The 21,339-nt window shown below is 29.1% G+C and overlaps 2 protein-coding genes across 2 annotated transcripts; one reads left to right on the top strand and one right to left on the bottom strand.

Moving 5' to 3' along the window:
* Nucleotides 1–214: 214 nt before the first annotated feature.
* Nucleotides 215–11,033, bottom strand: RpL27A (ribosomal protein L27A). Its single transcript, XM_016060857.4, has 5 exons — nucleotides 10,970–11,033; nucleotides 10,019–10,082; nucleotides 8,069–8,144; nucleotides 6,044–6,218; nucleotides 215–373 (listed from the first exon to the last, which is right to left on the bottom strand). Exons 1-5 carry the CDS (start codon nucleotides 10,970–10,972, stop codon nucleotides 245–247), a joined length of 447 nt encoding a protein of 148 aa, XP_015916343.1. The 5' UTR covers nucleotides 10,973–11,033; the 3' UTR covers nucleotides 215–244.
* Nucleotides 11,034–11,078: 45 nt separating this feature from the next.
* On the top strand, nucleotides 11,079–21,339 carry Pfdn5 (prefoldin 5). The gene is made up of 5 exons (XM_016060855.3): nucleotides 11,079–11,425; nucleotides 12,299–12,433; nucleotides 17,399–17,473; nucleotides 17,791–17,896; nucleotides 21,161–21,339. The coding sequence occupies exons 1-5, from the start codon at nucleotides 11,342–11,344 to the stop codon at nucleotides 21,238–21,240; spliced, it is 480 nt and encodes a 159-aa protein (XP_015916341.1). The 5' UTR covers nucleotides 11,079–11,341; the 3' UTR covers nucleotides 21,241–21,339.

The following is a 21,339-nucleotide window of genomic DNA, read 5'->3' as shown; positions in this document are numbered from 1 at the left end:
AATTCCCTGATTTTTCCAGGTTTTTATCCAAATTTCCCTGATATTTCCAGGTTTTTTCCAGTATAAAAAAATTCCCTGATAATTCCAGGTGGGTGGCCACCCTGTTCCCCATTCCTTTAAAGTAATATCCTTCCACACTCTTATCAAATCAACTATTAGCTACAAGGAGATAAGAAGAAGCTAGGGATTAATGCAGAAATAAACACAAAATGAATAATTTACAATTTTTTTTTTATTTTTACACTTATGCTGTTAAAATACATGCACCACCAACAGCTTTAATCTTCTTTTCTGCCTCTTTACTAAACCACCTTGCTTTCACTATAAGAGGTTGTTTTGGAAGCCTGCCTTTACCCAGAACTTTGTAGTAACCCTGAAAGCAAAGAGATAAGTTAGCCATTGCTTATTTTAAACTAAAACTATATTGCAAAGACAAGAAATATAGTAACTAATAATTTACATTTCGTAATAAACAACCCATTTCATAAACAGGGGTAGCAGCAAAGTTTTTTAAAAATTTAGGGTAATTTTAGGAACTTTTTTCAAAAAATTTTAGGCAAATTTTAGGGGTTATATAAGATTTTACTAGGATAAAAACAGATCAAACGGTAGTTTATTACATAACAGAAGATTATTACAATTCATCCACACATATCATAAATAATTGCAAGCCATAAAATAAAGCTCTGAAAGTCAAGAATTAAATCTCTAAAGTGTAAAAATGAAATTTCAACTTTACATATTACCTATCAGAAATTAAGTGCATAATTCAGGAACAGGCAAAAGTGAGAATAAATCAAGAGAAAAAATAAATTAACGCCAACTTGGATTTTTATTTAATTTTTATCAAAACTTAATTATTACCCTTTACCTTACTTTATCAAGAAAAACTATTGTGTGATATTAATAGATTTTAAATCAGCAATTTATATTAGAAGTTAGAGAAAAACAAATTAATTATGATCATTTTTCTAATATATTCTTGATATGATTTGTGAGATTCTCTTACTGCCCTCAATAGTGTTGTGGTGATCTTCAACACTCCTCCATAATTTCGAAGTTTAAGAGACATAATAGTATTCTCATGGTGACTCACATTAAGCATTGCTTTATTTATCGAAAAACCTCTCTCAGGATCAGAATTCCCATGTGGCAAAATTAAAAGTTTTAATTAATGTAGTTAAATTCTTATATTTTAGATTATTGCTTTTTTATTTATATTTAGCCTATAACTAATTTTTTAGGAACACCAATAAAATTTTATCAGATTTTTAGGAATTTTAGGGTTTGCACATACTTTTAGGAATTTTAGGGGGAATGCGACCCCTGCATAAACTACATTGTCACTAATAACAAAACAAGCATCAATATATATAATAATGACCGTATAAGACTACATATAATTATAAAGGATCAGAATAGATTTATCTTCAAAAATTCAGAGTAGGTCTGTATCATTTTCTACTTTCACAAGAATCTATCATTTTATTTACACTATTTCAACCAACTAAACAAGCATAAATATATATTTGCTGTTTTACCGTCTGACGATGCCACTTTGCCAAAACCAAGCGAATTTAAGGCAGACGACGCATCTCTTCTTTCAGTAGCGCCGTATATGGCTGAGGATAAGACTTCAGCCTCGCATGTCACAGCCCATTTTAAAGAGCAGATCCATGCATCCAGATTGTAATTTTGACCTGAACCTGAGAATGATCAATCTTCAATCCAGTACAACCAAAGGTATTGATTTGTTATGGGAACTTCTCAGTGACTGACTGATTTAATGTGTACCAGTCACCATTTACTACATGGGAAAGAACTCACAACCTCTTGGACATGGGACCAACTAGACTATTCCGGCCCCCGATTTATACATATTTTAAATATTACATTTAATTGTATGAACTTAATGACCTGATAAGATTGTGTATTATAGAATCAGAATATATTTATCTTCAAGAATTCAGAGTAGGTCTGTATCATTTCATACAATTTTTAGAACATAAACCACAGACTACTTAAAATTTAACTAAGGCGCATTGCAATTCTGTGAGAAAAATGTCTCGACTGCATGAAAGACAATAGAAAAGATTTCTACCATCTGATTTAAGCAGATTTTTCTTTAACCTTTGCATGATTAGAAAATAATTTACAAAAAAAAAATTATTTCTTGCCCAGTGATGCAAGGTTAGGAAATCAAGATATAATTGAACAAAACATAAATTAGTAATTTTATCTTATGACTGAAGTTATTGCATTATTCCTAACTAAGTAAGTATAAATATACATCTGCTATCTCACAGACAGACAACGCCTCTTGCCTAAACCAGTATGCTCGATGAAACCAACAGAATAAGAGAGCCAAGAATAAGACTTCAGCCACACACTCATCACACCTAGTTTTAAAGGGCGGACCTGTACACCCACAGATAGTAATTTTGACCTGAACCAGAAAACGATCAATCTCCAATTCAGTACTACCAAAGGCACTAATTTGTTATGGGAATTCTTCTGCGACCCCGACAGATTTAATGTGCACCAGTCACCATTTACTACAAGGGGAAAGACCTTGCAACATCTTGGACATGGAATCAACACCAAACCATCTGGGTTAATCCCAGATACATATTTTGAACATTACATACATTTAATTGCATGAACTTAATAACCTGATAAAATTGTATATTATAAAGGATCAGAATTTATTTATCTTCAAGAATTCAGAGTAGGTCTGTATCATTTCATCATTTTATACAATTTTTTAGAACACAAATCACATGCACAAAATTTAATTAAGATGTTTTGCAGTTTTGTGAGAAAAATGTTCCAACTGCATGAAAGATAATAGAAAAGATTTCTACCATCTGATTTAAGTAGATTTTTCTTTAACCTTTGCATGATTAGAAAATAATTTACAAAAAAAATTACTTCTTGCCCAGTGATGCAAGGTTAGGAAAGAGGTAACAATATATATATGAAGAAAGCATATATTAGTAGCTTCTATCAAATGATTGGAGCTATTACATTATTCCAAACTAAGTAAGTATAAATATACATCTGTCATCTCACTGACTGACAATGCCAAAACCAGCAAATCTTGTCTTTCAATAGTGTTACGTATGGCTAAGGATAAGACTTCAGCCACACACACGTCACAACCCATTTTAAAAGGCAGACCCCACGCATCCACAGATAGTAATTTTGAGCTGAACTAGAGAATGACCAATCTCCAATTCAGTACCACCATTGATTCATTATGGGAACTTTTCTGTGACCGACTGATTTAATGTGCACCAGTCACCATTTACAACACGGGAAAGAACTTGCAACCTCTTGGACATGGGACCAACGCCCTACCCCAGCCCCAGATTTATACATATTACATTTAATTGTAATGACCTGATAAGATTGTATATTATAAAGGATCAGAATATATTTATCTTCACGAATTCAGAGTAGGTCTGTATCATTTCATCATTTTATACAACTTTTAGAACATAAATCATACACAAAATTTAACTAAGATGCATTGCAGTTTTGTGAGAAAAATGTTTCTACTGCATGAAAGATAATAGAAAAGATTTCTACCATCTGATTTAAGTAGATTTTTCTTTAACCTTTGCATGATTAGATAATAATTTACAAAAAAATTATTTCTTGCCCAGTGATGCAAGGTTATGAAATAAGCAACAAGATATAATTGAACAAAGCATATAACTTCTACCTTCTGTTTGAAGCAAAACATCTTCTGCCCAGACATTCCAAGAATGATACTGTTAACTTAGAAGCATTTGAAATAAAAAGCAAAATTTATACATACTTTAAATATTACATTTAATTGTGTGAACCTAAAGACCTGATAAGATTGTATACTATAAAGGATCAGATTAGATTTATCTTCAAGAATTCAGAGTAGGTCTGTATCATTTCATCATTGTATGCAATACTTAGAGCATAAATCATATCCACAAAATTTAACTAAGATGCATTGCAGTTTTGTGAGAAAAATGTTTCTACTGCATGAAAGATAATAGAAAATATTTCTACCATCTGATTTAAGTAGATTTTTCTTTAACCTTTGCATGATTAGAAAATAATTTACAAAAAAATTATTTCTTGCCCAGTGATGCAAGGTTATGATATAGGTAACAAGATATAATTGAACAAAGCATACAACTTCTATCTTCTTTCATTAACTTTGCATGAGTAGAAAATAGGTAACTAAGTAGCAATTGGAAAAATCTTTCTAAATATGACAAGCGGCAAACCACATAAAAGATATGCCCCTAAGAAGACCAGAGAGGTACATATCTATGTATTTACTGCATGAAAGACAATAGAAATTACTTCTAATATCTGATTAAAGTAAATTCTGTTTAACCTTTGCATGATTAGAAAATAATTTACAAAAAACAATTATTTCTTGCCCAGTGATGCAAGGTTATGAAATTAGTGGCAAAGCATATAACTTCCATTTTATGAATTTAGTAGAATTTGAAATAAAAAAGTAATAAATAATTTATTGCATGAAAAACAATGGTAATTAATTCAAACATCCAATTAAAGTTAACTTCATTTAACCTTTGCATGATTAGAAAATAACTCACAAATTGTAACATTTCTTGCCCAGTGATGCAAGGTGACAAATAGGTAATATGGCCCTTGGAATAAGCTAGAAGTATATATGTATTTACTGCATGAAAGACAATAGAAATTGCTTCTAATATCTGATTAAAGTAAATTTTGTTTAACCTTAGCAAGATTAGAAAATAATTTATAAAAAATCTATTTCCTGCCCAGAGATGCAAGGTCACAAAACAGGGGTTAATCAAGGATCAAGTTTCTAATCCTGCGAAAATTATATTTTTACAATTAAAAACAAAGGACCTACTTCTAACGGAAAACATACAAAAAGAAACATGTAAGTTTGCCAGCAATTCCATGAGTCTAAAAATTAACTTACGAAGTTCTGAAATAACAAATGAAATTAAACAATAACCAGACAGGGTTAATGTTTAATTTTATTGGTAAAAACGGGTTGGCGATTTAATTACTTTAAAGAGTTGTGTGAACAACAAGTAGTTAAGGCTGTAAAGACCTATTTTCTTAATGTTTCAACTTTCGTGAAGCATCTTTCAATGGAATAATTTTTTTTTGTACTTGTAAACATTAAAAATTTTTTTCTTGTATCTACTGCATGAAAGATATAAGAATATACTTCTAACATCTGATTAAAGTAGAGTTTTTTTTAACCTTTACATGATTAGAAAATAATTTACAAAAAATTATTTCTTGCCCAGAGATGCAAGGTAATTAATTTCTAACACCATAAATCCCAAAAGAAACAAGCAACAGAACCTTGAGAATATTAACAAACCTCTACATTACCCTATAGAGAATGCAACATTTAAAGATAAGGACTTCTTTAGGTTCAGATATCTTTAAAGACAAACATTCCGTTATAAAAAAGAGTGAGCAATAGTACGGGTAACAACTTGTTACTAGATTTATCTAATCATTTAACTAATAACCAACACAACACTGTTAGTTTTTTTTTTCTTCGTGAGGTTGAATATAAGTTATCAGTTGAATAGTTAGATACAACTAAAACTTTTTTCTGTAACATAATTTCAATACAAACACTTTAACTATCACAACCTTAAGTATCATAAATCTACATCTAGCTTAGTTTCTAAAATTTTTAATAATCAAACACTTATTTTGCTAAATTAGCAATTAACATAATCATTTACTTATGCTACTTAAACACTCATGTTAGGAAGCAGAGAAACACACTGTACAAGTTATGATTGCACAGTATAGCTAGACAAGCTACCTTTTTTAATGTGGCATAACTTTTCCCCTTACAGCAACACAAGTCACTGCAAGTCTACAGTTATGCTTGAACAATAAAAATGAAGGATTCCCTCCCCTCCTATAAAAACCCTACACAGAAGAAACTGAACTAAATAACTTATCGAACAGAATTACTTAAGAACTCTCAGCAAATCTCTAAAAGAGGAAAAAAGACAAAACTTACAGAATTAACAACATCAATAACTGGAGCTTTGCCCTCAGGATGATCTTTGTATGTTTCTCTGGTCTTTTCAGTTACAAGCGACCACAATTTATCTATGTTGACAGTAGGCATAAACTTCTGGTTCTTTTTCAAATGGAAATTCCTCATACCTACTTTACCAAAATAACCAGGATGGCTGTAATAAAAATAAAAACAATCAGTTAAATTGTCATTAAGTAATCTAGGTTTAACCTCTTTTACTATATTTACCATTTATTTTAAAATTCAGAAACATAATTTTAATATTAAAATAAGGTTAAAATTATTGCACTTCAAAGCGAGAGACTTACAGGAGTTTCATTCAATAAAATTACATTTTAAAGATAACCACCTTTTCACATAACTACCTTAGAAAGATATATATGTTACGGGCAAAGTACGAAACACCGGGATTGTATATAATGCCAGATGTTTATAGGCAACTTATGAAATGTGAGAAGTATTACATACTTTCCCTAGGCACTGTATATAATGCCAGATGCTATTTAGGCAAAGTATGAAAAAAAAAAACATACTGATGAGGCTATTATGTAAATAATGTTCACTTCTAAATATAAAAAAGTTACTCCGAAAAAATAAGAGTGCCACTAAGATTTTTTTTATTCAAAATGGGTATAAAAAAAAGGAAAGTTGTACAAAACATAATTTGTCTTTATTATGGGAAACAAAAAATTCACATTATGTCACAATTATTTTCAGTTTAGAAGCAAATATCACACAAAATATCCATTTCATCACTTTTACTAACACGGCATTCTATAGAATGCCTAGGAAATGTGTGAAACATAAATAGTTTCATACATTGACGGCTAGTTTTAGGCATTCTATACAATGCCTAGGCATTCTATAGAATGCCGGATTTCTAACTTTGTTGGTAACAAATAAATAATACACTTTCTATAATTAAAATTTTCATTCTAAAAAAAGACCAAGTGGTATAAAGTATTGCATGCAAATGCAATCTTGCTACTTGAAACTTATTTCTACAATATATCATAAAATTATGAAAATCAATGCAAAAGCACACAGTATCAAGCAAAGCAAAATCAGCACAGTGCAAAAATACTTATTTCTCACTCAACCAAGCAATAAGGCATCCAATTAGATCTATTTGAATGATTCACATTCCTGAGGCAAAAAATAATATATACATATATCAATTCAACTAAGAAGAAATATTATATACTTTTTTAGAAGATTTTAAATTCTAAGTTTTTAGAAAACAGAAGGAAAGCTTACTGCTGCTTAAGTACACTCCAATTCAAAAGTCAGAAAATTATCAATTCCATATTACTGAAAAGTCCATGCCTGAATTATAGAAAATGTTGAACATATTACAGTATAATTGTTTCCTCTTTAAAATATCACTAAAACATCTGATAACATTCATGAAGTAACACTTATTGATATATGGGAAAGGAAAAATAGCCATCTAACCCACTTGTTGTTGTCTTTCAAAGTTTGCAGTCACTTCCACTATCATTAAATCATAGCTACAGACACTTAAAAACATACATTTTAAATAAATTACTAAGCTAATTAACCCACTAACTCAATATGTATGTTAATTTGTTAATAAAAATTAGTAATTAACATGATTGCTTTGTTACTCTTAGCAACATGAAAAAAAAAAATCTTTTACTAGTTGACAATGTTTTTTTTTTTTTTTAAATAGAATGTGTTTAGCCCATAGAAAGAAATTATTGCCTTATTAGAATAATGCCCCCTTTTTAAACTTTTGCACCCTGCCCTTTTTTCTGCCTTAAATGAGCTCTGCTTTACTGAAATCTAAAATTTCACTTAAATGGCATTTAACATTCTTCCTTAAAATTTACATACATGAAACATTAAATTTTCTTATTTTTTTACTTTCAAAAGCAGCCTTCAATTTTACTTCTAACAATAGATTGCAGAACAAAGTTATGAAGCCTAAAATCATATTTAAATACAACCTACAGCCATAATTAATAAATGGATTCAACTCACTATTTGTCAAAGTTTATTCTGTGATGATGCATACCACCAGCATTACCTCGACCACCTGGATGCTTGCGGTGCTTACCTAAAATAAAAATTCAAATGAGGCTTTTCCATTAACACGACAAAAGTAAAATTTATGACTTTCTAGGACTATTAAATACAATTAGTTGCACCAATTAGTTTCATTAATGATTATTTACTGATACAGCACTTTTTTATATTTATCTATAAGTTCTGTTTATGTTCTAGACATGTTTAAGATGTATTCTGTTTGGAAATCCCAATTCACAAATAACCTAACATTTATTTGGACTTACATTAAGACATAATAGCAATACTTTAATTTAATACACAACTATATTAAAAAAAAAGAATAATAATAAAAACAAATTTAGCTAAGTAACAATAAACTAGTAGAATTTAAAACAAACCTTCAACAAATTTGCTAGCACCATTTTGTATTATAAATTCTTAATTAAGATAAGACCACTCATATACCAAGATGGATTTAAATCACAAGATACTTGCATAAGCAGACCTATATAATATACACACGCCATTTGCTAAAAATGCTGATTTTGTTTCTTTTGTTAAGATCACTAAGAGAAAAAATTCATTTCAACTTTTTCCTACAAATGGAAAAGAGATTTAAAATCGCAATTCACTATTTACGTGAAATAAGATACACTGTGCTCTGGGTCTTCAATGATTTTAACATCTAGATTGGTACTCATGCAATTTTAACATTAGATTCGCATTTACATACTTTTATGCGATCTTGAAACTAAATTTCGAGGTACCTATTCCTATAATATAATACCAAATTGATATTCTTGTTAAAGCATTAATAACATCCAGTGGATAAAATCTTCTTAGATACATTTTTTTTCCTTCATAAATTTTAGGTATTCTTAATTATTTAAAAAATGTTTCTCATAACAACTTAGATTCAATTTTTAGCTTTTCTTTTTTAAAAGCGAACTCATCTCTTCATAAAAATGAAGAAAAAGAATCTATAATTTAATATATGTTCTTCTTGATTAACAAAACGAGGTGAGATTGACAGAGTGTAATCTAATTATAATAGTTAAGTAATGCTAACAGAATTTTTTTCCCCAGACAGATATTGTATTCACAGAAAGTTCTGTGCAGGAAACTAATTACAGCATGGAACCCGTTATCCCGAAATCTAAACTCAGCGGCACGACAGCCCAAGAGGGCCAAGGCCTACTGTGCCCATCTCAGTTTTCATGACCTTGGGCTCTGGGGTGCAGGAGCAGATGTTCCGGTCAGGTGGTCATCTGAACGCAGAACCCCCATGATTGGGAACCAATCATGCTTGGTACTCATTTATCGACCCACTAAAGGGATGAAAGGCTGAGTCAACCCTGCCCAAGAATTGAACCAGGGACCTGTGGCACGACAGTGCTACCGCTCAGCCACCTGGCATCAATCCAGAAATTAGAAAACCGGAACAAAATTCGATAAATTTTCCCCCGCGCCACTTTAAAAAAAACTTTTTTCTCATGAGATTTCAGGATTTTCTTTATTTTTTGAAAGATGTTTACCTTACCATCATTTTGGAAATAATCATTGGTGTATTACTTCGTTTGTTTCTTTCTTTCTTTCTTTTTTTTTTTTTTAGTTGGGTTTAATTATAAAAATATGGCTTTTTGTGGCAATTCAGAAAACCAGAAAAATCAGTTATCTGGAATAGTGAAGGTCCCGATCATTCCGGATAATCGGTTCCTTACTGTACCTTTTTCTTTCTAAACCTTTAAAAAGAGAGAAAACTAGACAAGTCTCTATGTTTAATACTAATAATAAGGTCAATTACCTTATAAATAGAAAGAAATTAAAAATCTTAAGACAACTTCTCGAAACTTTATATAGCTAACAATACTTAAATTAAAACTTTTAACAATGAAAAACAATAACCAAAAAAAAAGAACATACCAATTCTGCCATGACCATGGCTTACATGCCCTCTCAACTTTCTAGTCTTCTTTTTGTGTGTGGACTAAAATATCGATTTAATGCAACATTAGATACATTTGCACACAAAATAACTAACATATAAGCAAATTATAAACAATATTCATTATAAAATATATGTTTCACATAAGAATCACTATTCCTGTATCAGAAACTCCTGTTTACATTTACATCTTTTAAGCAATTTTTTTGAAAAAGGGTTAAATTAATCTCTTAAATACATTGAATATATTTTTCAAATTTAAAATTGTATTCAAAATCTTTTCTATTTTATCCAATGTAATATATATGCTTAAGAAAGAATTTTAATAATTCTAGTCAACAAAACTTTATATGTAAATTGATGAACCTCAATAGTTAACAAAACTGGTCTGAATCTTACAGAATGATTATGACTCAACTAGAAAAATCAGCAACACATTAGTTGAATAAAATTAAGACTTATTGCTATACATCCATAACTTAAAAAATTATGCTCAAACTATGACACTTGCCTGGCTTTTTTTCCCTAATAATCCCGACAATTGTGTTTTAACTCCATGGTGATTCGATTATTTTTAGCCAGGAGTGCATGCAGAAAGTTCAAATATTTAAGCCCATTTATAAAGTTATGGACAGAAAAATAACAAGCATCCCAAACAAAACATATTTATTCTACTACAGTACCGACTAGTAAAAATGATATGTAAACTACCAGTAAATTCGATTTATTGCAGCAAAGAAATACTTAAATCCTGTGATTATAAAAGAAAAATATAGCATGAAAAGAATGATATCGGAAAAGTTAATTCATGTAAATAACATTAAACTAACTATTATGAGCAAAAAGAACAAGTCTAAACAATAATAGAAAATAATTATTTAATCTTATAATATAATTTAATTAGTAGATTATAAAAGATTGTTTCTTACCATTGTGTTGATGAATTACAGGAATGAAGTTTAATTTTTTTAGAGGGAAACACAATGTGGCTGCACCGGAGTTGAGATGCTCTCTCCATAAGATTCAGCTTTTTACTTCACACTACTCATAATCTTCTCGGCCTTGGTGGCCCATTAAATGGATCATCCAATTTCAACTAAAATATGCATTGTTTCGGTGCCCTGTTTATAAATTATTTGGATAAAAAAACATTCCTGCTGAAAAAGATGGATCTTCTATCTCAAAATAAAAAAAATAGATTCAACTGGTTTCTCAGCAATATATGAGATTTTTGGTTACAAAACTAGGTAGCAGATAACGCCTTTTCAAAATCTTCAAAACATTTTCTTAATCTCTTAAAAATGGCCGGTGAAAATGTAGTTACGGTTGATGTCAGTGAATTGCCATTACCTCGGCTTACACAGTTTAAACAAGAACTAGATAACGTGAGATTATTTATATTAAATTAGTTTTAATGAATTATAATTCTTATGCTTTGGTACATAATCGAATAATATGATCTAAAGTCATCACGTTGCTTCGCACCTGTCATTTAAAAATCAATATTATCTACGAATTATGCTTAAAATAAGTATTTCGTATCTTTTGATTGCAAAAATTAGGCTTTAAAAACGACACTTTATTGCTCAAATTCGGATTTTTAATGAAATAGATTATGCTTTTTGCGTGTATATATTAAATATCGTAAACAAAATCTGAGTCATAATCGATTGATTTTTGGATTTGTCATGAAAAAAGTGCTTGCGTTTTTTAATCTTTAGTCATGGGACAAAATTCTCAACTTAAACAGTCCAACTTAATTTAGTCCTAGTAAAATTATTTTATCATAAAAATGGGAACATCACATGGAAAACATGGTTAAAACAGAATTGAAATATTTCTGTTTTTATACGTAATGGAGCAAAATCGTAGCTACTTAAAGACAGCTCCTATAAAAATTTTCAAGTTCTGGGACAGAGTTGCATAAATAATGAATTGAAATATCTCCAACATAAATAATTTCAAATAAATGTTTTTATACCAGTTTAACTGAAACACCCTGTAATCCTTTAAAAATTTCCTTAGTAGATTTCAATTTATCAACAAGAAAAAAAACTGACTTATTAATACTTAACTTGTAAGATTTTAACATAGTTGAAAACCATGATTTTAAATTTAATTTGATAAATGTGGCTTGCATTATATATTGTCACCCAAGTAAACTTAATAAAAATACTATTTTTTTTAATTTCCTTGGCAAACTTTGAATGATTTTGTTCTTTAATTTCTATTTTAATGCATTTATTTTTAATTTTTAGCAAGTTGAAATACTTGGATCTTCGCTACAACAACTCAAAGTAGCACAGAAGAAATACAGTGATTCAAAAGAATGTGTAGAGAAAATGCAACACTTGAAGGAAGGAAATACGATGCTTGTTCCTCTAACTGATTCTGTATCCTTCCAGTTTCATTTTATTGATCTCTATTTGACTATTTCTTTTTAACTTAGTTTAGGTGTTAAATATTAAAACTAAAACTAAAGTATATTCTTAAAAATGTTCTTTGTTTTTGTTATCAGTTTATAATATTTATCAGCAACTTTTTATTACAACTAATTGTGTTTTTTAAATCATGTTCTTGAATGCTAACAATTAAGTATTCTGTCAGAGAACAGTTTTTTTTTCTTAACGTTTTTTATTTCATGTCTCTTGCTTTTCTTATTTTTTTGGAAAGTATATATGTTGATGTTTTATTTTTTTAAATGCTATCAAATTGAGAAAAACTTAATATATATATTTTTTGATTCTCTATATTTAAAAGAAATTTAAAATAAATGTTTGTTTATGATTATTCGAATTATATAATTGTCAACATTGTTAAAAAAAAAAAAAAGCTGGTTTATACAAATTCCACACTCACACCTCTTGAAAAAACGAACCAACTTATATGTTTCACATATAATGCAGATATATATTAAAATGAAGAATTCAATTCACATAAAGCTGTGCAACTATGTTTATTAACAAGCTAAAATTATAAATGCATAGTAAGAAAATTATACTTAGTAATAACTAAAACATAACTAACTACAAAAACACTGTCTATCTATTTGCCATCTATATCCATCTTGTCTTCTGCAGTTTGTTCAAAATTACACGACTAGGCAGTTAGACATCAGTAGTCGTAAACTCAAAATTGGGCAGGACTATTCAACAATGGTTATAAAATAAAATCTATCTACACTGTCCAGCCAGATAAATAGTTGAAAAAACTCTGATAGATAGAAAGATAGAAAACTCCAGATAGAAAGTTTAATTTTGAAATTTTTAAAAAATGGATATAAAAATGCTTGGAATGTTGTAAGCAATTGTAATTAGATTAGTATGTAAATTTATTCCCTTTCTTGCCTGCTATTTAACATAGCTTTGGAAAAGGCCATTAGAGACTCTGGTATCAACACAAATGGAACAATCTTACAAAGAACTGTCCAACTACTCGCTTTTGCTGATGATATCGACATAGTTGGAAGAACAAAGCGCTCAGTCATTGACGCCTTTGTAGCGCTTGAGAGTGCGGCGAAGGAGATGGGACTAGTTATAAATGCAGACAAAACCAAGTTTTTGATCGCAACAAATAAAACTCCTGATCGATCTCCTCTGGAGATAATGACTTACTCTTTTGAAACTGTTAACCAGTTCAAGTACCTAGGAACCTTGATCTCTAGCCACAACAACCTGAAAATCGAAATAAATAACAGAATTTCCATGGCTAACAGAAGTTTCTACGGCCTCAGAAACCAACTGAAATCCAAGTTCATCAGTGTGAAGACAAAGTTAAACATCTACAAAACTTTAATCAGGCCTATAGCTACGTATGGAAGTGAGTGCTGGACCCTAAGCAAAACAGAGGAGGAAAAACTGCTAATTTTTGAAAGAAAAATTTTGAGGAAAATCTTTGGATCTCTTCAAGAGAATAACATATGGAGAATTCTTTACAACCACGAAATTTACAAAAAATATGACAAATTCGGTGGTACCGACATTGTGAGAACTATTAAAGCATCACGCATTAGGTGGCTGGGCCACCTCTTCAGAAATTCTGATGCCGTCCCTGCCAAAAAAGTGACTTTTTCCACAATTGAAGGGACGAGACGTAGGGGACGACCACCTACAAGATGGATAGACGACGTTGAAAAGGACCTCAAGCTATTGGGAGTCAACCGATGGCGGGCCGTCGCACCGGACAGGGCCAGATGGAGGAAAATCTGCGAGTCAGCCTTGGCCTGTGAAAGGCTGTTGCGCTTATGAAGAAGATGTAAATTTATTTGTTTCTACAATTAATTCTCATAAGAACCATTTATTATGCACTAAAAATGTATTTTAATATATATATATATATATATTAAATAATGGGAAAGCTTTTCTCCTTCAAAGCACCTCTTGACTTTTTTTTTTTTAATTGGTTGTTTTATTTAGAAAATTTTGCTTCATTGGAAAGAAAGCTTATTTAAAAAAAATTAGGATACTTAGCTATAGTCCATTCCACCTTAAGTTGGCACTGCAGGGAAGGGTAGGAAATGTAATACTCCGCATTTGAAAAGTAGTTCTTTGCTATTTTGGAATTAATTGCAGTTTAAATGTGCGTACAAATATAAATAAATGTTGTATAGTAAAAAAAGTTCATCTTGAAACATGCATTAGAAGTTTTTCATGTTTAAATGTATTTAACTTATAAATACCTTCTCAGTAAGGCGAATGTACAAAGAAGAAGGAGGTGTTTTAGTTTAGCGCTGGATTAGTTTTCAAGGCCAAGGAATTGGCGCATTAGCTATGTTTTTACACTGGTCAGCCAGCTCTTTCCATTCTCCTTGACTTTGCTTAGGTGTTCTATCTCTTGTGCAGTTCTTATTTCGCTTTCTTTTTTATATTTGACTATTTAATTTTCTAAATATTAACATCATGTGTACAATATTTAATGAAAAATTTTCCCCCTTCAGAATGAATGAAAAAAAAAAAACCCAAATACACAGGTGAATATTATTAAACTGATGACAGTTGAGCATATTTGCTGTGTAGCTAATTCAACATGTGATTTTATTATAATTTTTTTATGACAAGAGTAAAAATTGTTTTCGCTTTATTCAATCTCTGTGAAGATTCAAATTTTGTGTCTTTTGCGCCATGTGTAGCTCTGAAGTACAATTCGCTTTTCATAGGAACTTTAATAATGTGATGGCGGAAATTTAATATTTTTAGTTTGTTTAATTAAAGGGACTTTTAAATATTATCTGAAATACAAATTCCATAATATAAGTGTGCAAATCCGTTAGTTATAAACTAATAAAATGTATAGGAATTGAAATAATTTAAAAAAAGACACAACATTTGAATCATTAATTTTTTTTAAATATCAAAGGGTTAATTTAAACCAATCAATATTTTAATTATTATTTTTGAAATACAAAGCCAAAAAAGCGGAGAAATTCTTTCTCTTATGTAGAAAATATTAAGATATTTTAGTATCTGACAAAATATTTCGAGACTAACTAATTCTACTATACTTAAATAACTAATAATATGGATTTTTCTCTTAAACCTCTTTTCACCCGCAAAGATCCTGAAAAGTAAAGGAAGGTTCTAATATTTTAAAATATGTATTTTCTTTTGAAGAAATGCACGTAACCACCCAAGTAGAATTTCTCCTGATGAGAAATTGTGGATTGAATTCAATTCAGGGCAACTCCACAAAGAGTTTGCAGAAGGAACTGTCAACTGTTAAAATATTAAATGAATAACATGATAAGCACCAGGATAGGTGTTTATCATGTTATTCAAAGAGTTCCTGTTGAGTCTAAGAGGGTGGGATATGGCAGCTGAAAACAATGGGGGGGGCGTACAAGCAGTACTCGCCCCCCATGTGGATAATACTGAAAGTTTATACCATTTTTGAGAATTATTTTTTTTAGGTAAGTTCTTTTGTCTCTTAGAAGCAAATATATTTCAGAAAAAATTATTTTTATAGTGAAAAAAAAAACTTTTCTGAAAAAAAAATTGAATTTTTTATTTATTAAAAAAACATAGATATGATATTTTTCATGATCAATGATTTCCTGCCTATGTTGACTTTTTCTTCCCCCACAAAGCATCAATGAGGGATAAATTAATGTACATTAATTTACTAAAAATAAGCATATAAAAATAAATATTTAAAACACATATTTATGCTCATCTATGCATTTCCTTTTTTATACTTAGATTTCAGCAAAAAATAATCTTTTTAAATGTATTTTTTTTTGCTTAAAATTAGTTTCGTTTAATTAAAAAATCATAATAATAAGAAAAAAAAGAACAGTAAATATTATAAAACATAAGTATGATCTTTTTCCTGATCAATAATTTCCTGTACTGCTAATTTTTCCTTCCCTATCAAAACACCAATGTGGGATAAATTAATGTACATTAATCTTCAAAATATAAGCATATAAAATAGATTTCAGCGAAAAAGATATATATACAGTACAGAACCCGTTATCTGGAAATCAGAAAACCAAAAAACCGGAACGAAATTCGTTAAATTTTTCCGCCATTTTTTAAAAAAAAAATTTTTTTCCTCATAAGATTTTAGGATTTTTCTTTCTTTTTTGAAAGATGTTCACCTTACCATCATTTTGGAAATAATCATTAGTGTATTACTTCATCGTTTTTTCTTCTTTTTAAGATTATCCCCCCCCAAATTTTTTTTTAGTTGGGTTTAACAATAAAAAAACGGCTTTTTGTAGCGATTCAGAAAACCGGAAAAATCAGTTATCCGGAATAGCGATGGTCCAGATCGTTCCGGATAATCGGTTCCCTACTGTATTATTTCTGTTGTTTAAAATTAGTTTCGTTTAGTTAAAAAATCATAATAAGAAAGTCTGCTTTTTAAATACTAATTAAGAAATCAGCTTACAACTAGTATCTTAAAATAATAATTATTAGAAATGCTCTAAAAAATCGTGTTCTTTTCCGTATTCTGTTCAAAATTTTAGTACGATTCTTGGTTTAAAAAAATATCGGCGTTTTGCTTTCTTAAACGCCAATACTGGCCACTTTCTCTCCCTTTTTTGCTACCTCATCCCCTAACTGACTTAAAGAGTAGCCCAGTTTCCATGACAACGGCTGTAATCCTGTGTACCTACCTTTCTCTCCAGTGCCAACTTAAGGTGGAATGGACTATAGTAGGCAGAAATGTTATGTTTTAAACTTCGTTTGGGAACATTAGCTTTTACTTGGCCCTCTTACATCTTTTTTACTTTCCCACTTATATGTAATATATTCAAACATGTATTATATAATATTTTAACAAACCATGATTTCTTCTCTTCTCTTATTTTTGAGCTTTAATTAAAAAGGAAATTCATTTTCTTTAATTAATGAAAGATGTATGTACCTGGACAATTAGATGACACAAAGAAAGTTTTAATAGATGTTGGAACTGGCTATTATGTTGAGAAGGTATATAAATTGTTTTTGTAAATATCTTAAGTTACTTTAATCTTTTAATCCTTTTTACAATTTCTTAATTGTTTTAATAACTTCAATCTATAGAAAAATAAGATGAGATTTAAGAATGCATTCTGTTAAGTTCTTATGCTTCTTTAATAATTAATGATTAAAATCATTAAATCAAATATTTTAATGTCAGAAATATTTTCTTTTCTCTCATATTAAAATTTTTTTTTATGATTTGTTTAAAATTCCCTTGAAACGTTCATCATTATTGCCTTGAAACTTTCATCATTATTAATCTATTGAATCAAATCTTTTTCCAGGATTTAAAAGATGCTATTGATTACTTTAAAAGAAAAGTTAAATTTGTTACAACACAAATTGAAAAAGTTCAACAGATTATGAAAGAAAAACTTATAGCTAGAGAAGGTATGCAAAGATTTTTTAATACACATATTTATCACAAACTAATCTGTAACATGAAAAATCCCATGGATCTAAATCTATAAATAGTATTTGTATAATATTAAAATAAATTTAAACTGTTACTCGTGAATCAAAAGTGGAAAAGAGCTTCTATGTATTAAGCTTTCTTTAAAAAAGTTTTTTATTTTATGATTGTTATTAACTTATTTAATTCTGCACTTTTTCTTAAATTATTATTTTTAATTAACTCCTCTTAATTCTGTTTGTATATATATCGCTCAGGCCTTGGAGGCTTTAAATAACTGTTCTAACAATGTAACTTATGCACAGTATTCGATATGCATATTTCTACAGTTGATTAAATATTGTAATTATTGCCAGTGTTTTCATCATAGAAAAAAAAATGGGTGAGAATTTCTCACCCTTTCTCAAAAACAGGGTGAGATTTCAGAAAGTTAAGTGAGATTTCCAAAAACCTAAAAAACACAAATAGACTTGGAAAAAAAATCATTTCTTTTATTATAATACATTTTTAACGTCTTCTATTTTTTAAAGCATTGAATATTCTTGCTGCATCATCATAAAAGATTTTGCCTTTACTAGGTATTTGTCCATCTTACATTAGTGCATAAAAAATTTTAACGTGTTACATGAAAAAACCTTACCTACGGTAAACACGTGGTTGCAGAGAAATGTGTTCTGAAAGGGGTTCCGTGGTTCAGTTGTGTTCTGTTCGAAAAGGTTCTGAACAATGCTGGTAAATAGGGAAGCTAGATAACAGAGCAAAAGTTGAAAATAATAAGAGATCCAGGAAGAAAAGTGAAACGGATTTTATTCTAAATAGCGTAATTCGAAGCTTCTTCCAAAATGCGAGAAATTCGCGAATTTTGAAATTGATTTATAGAATGCGCGAATTTCTCACAGTAATAATTTTTTAATGTGAGAAAAGGAAAAAATATGCGAGATTCTCGCGTTCTCGCGCTGTAGTGAAAACACTGATTGCTAATGTGATTCATTAATTAATCTGATAAACAAAATAATCCTTCAGTTTCTATTTTTATGTTATATTTGTAGGAATAATAGAATTCGAATTTGACCATATCCATTCATAAAACAGTATTAGTATTTTCTGGGGTCTGTCCAGACATTTTGTGAAATTTCCTGTTTTTGTAAAATTATGAAAATACTGCTCATAATATGTGAATCTAAAATTATTGTTAAGTCGTGTTCTTTCAACCAGGGTCCAGCTTCGGTGAATATCTACAAATTGGGTCCTGTCATTGTGAAAATTGCAAAAAACACTATCAAAGTGTTATTAAATTGTTAATGGATACAAGATTATACTCAACACCGTAAAATTATAATAATATAAAAAATTAAATTTTCAAAAATAAATACTGATTACTGCTACTAAATTAGAGGTGCATCATACAAATATTTGGTATCTATCTTATACTGCTCAAATGCTGAATATTCGTTTTGGACGAATATTGAAAACAAAATCACTTGCATTTTTAATAATTTCAATTGATATATTTTAAAAGACACAACTTATGGATAACTTTTGATATGTTGTATATTAAGTAAATTTATAATATTTTATTTAAAAATTGGTATAAAATACTTTTTAATTAAATAATTTTCTATTAATTAATTTTTTAAATAAATATAAATTATTAACTAAAAGAAAACAAATTTTATAACTTATTTAATATTAATAAAAATGTACAGCGTGAAAAAAAAGGACTAAATTATGATGTAATGATTGGATCTTTATATTCTTGAACTCAATCTAAATGGTTCGACAAGGTTACTCTAATATGCTAATTATTAAGTGCAGTTGATATTTTAAGTTAAAAATCATGCACAAAAACGTGCTTTTTGGATGGATTTGGGTTTCTACTCCCCCCTCTCCCCTCCAAGAAAAATATATATAGTTAGATATTTCTAAAGTTCAAATACTCAGGAGCTAATCAACCTATTTTGCTTAAATTTTTTACTGTGCCATGTAAAGTTATATTCTTTAAAATGATGGAAAATTTTTTATACCTTACCATTATTAAATGTAATAATAAAAAATATTTACGAAAAGTTATTTTTTTTGCGTGGATTTATCTTTAGATAAACGAATTTTAGAATTATGTGCGAATTTTTTTTAATTCACTTTAAAAGTTCTCAAAATAAGTAAGAAGTAAAATTAACATTAAAGGATTCAAGCTCTCCTAGCCCCAAACTAATGGGACCATATTTCCCAGATTGCAGCCACCCCCTATTTTTGTGGGACAGAAATCAGAATCTGTCTGGAAAAAAAAGGTATGTTCATTCAAAGAAAGCATGTTTTTGTGTCTGACTTTGTAACTTAAAATATTGTCTCCACTTATTAATTAGCATATTTCAGTTCACCCCCTCGTACCATTAAGGTTGAGTCCTCAGAAGGTGAAGATTCGATCATTAGATCAAAAGTTATTGTGTTTATATATATATATTTTTTTTTCATGTTGCTCGCACACTGTCCAAATATGGTGCTTGTAAAAGTAAAAATAATTTCTGAAAATATTGCATTTATATTTGATTTTGAAAAAGTCAAGCTACAAAATCTAATTATTTTTTTTAGTTAACTTTTATGGGATGGCTAACGAATTTCTATGACATAATTATGCTTTTTTAAAGATTCACTCATAAAAGTTTTATAAGTTATAATTATTTGAAAAACATAGCCTTTCAATTCCTCCTATTTATCTGGAAATGTAAAGGTTTTAATTCTTAAACTTCTCTATATATATTTTTCTACTTTTTGAATGGAATTTAATTAATAATGATTTTATGTAACCTAGGATAAATTTTATTTCATAAATTAAACTTAATTTAAATTAATGTATTAATATCAATTCATCTTATTTATTTAGATTTCAATTGAAAGTAATATCTGTGACTAATCTGTTTAACATTGGTGATATATGATCAAATTAGTTTTCTTTTTCTAAAAAAAAAAGAAAAGAAAATTTAATATAAGTAAATCTAAACAAGATTACGAAGCAGTTTGATATATGCTTATCTTGATTCCTAGATAATTATCATTTATCTCTGAATTGCTGCTTTATTCATCAACAAGTTGTACATTGATTAAATTGCATGGCTTTTTCATTTTTAAATGTATAAATTTCTTATGTAGCTAATCTAAAAGAACTGTACTGATTACTCTTCAAAACAAGATTTCACTTTTAGTTCATTTTTAATGAAAAATTGCATTTTAATTTTTCTTTTTAGTTGTAATTGAAACCATGGAGAGCAAAATCCAAGCAACATTAGCCGCACAACAAGCTAATTCAGCAGCCGCAAAATCTTGAACCATAATGTAATTGTTTTTTTTTTCTTTCTGCATTCTTATTGTATTTCTCACTGATTCGCTTGTTTATTGTATCAATAAATTGTTACATAATTCAAAA

This window comes from Parasteatoda tepidariorum, chromosome 4 (assembly GCF_982258835.1).
Source record: "Parasteatoda tepidariorum strain Cologne lab strain chromosome 4, Ptep-v5.0, whole genome shotgun sequence".
Taxonomy (NCBI): Eukaryota; Metazoa; Arthropoda; class Arachnida; order Araneae; family Theridiidae; genus Parasteatoda; species Parasteatoda tepidariorum.
Note: the sequence above shows the minus strand (reverse complement) of the source record. Positions and strands in the feature narration are given on the sequence as shown.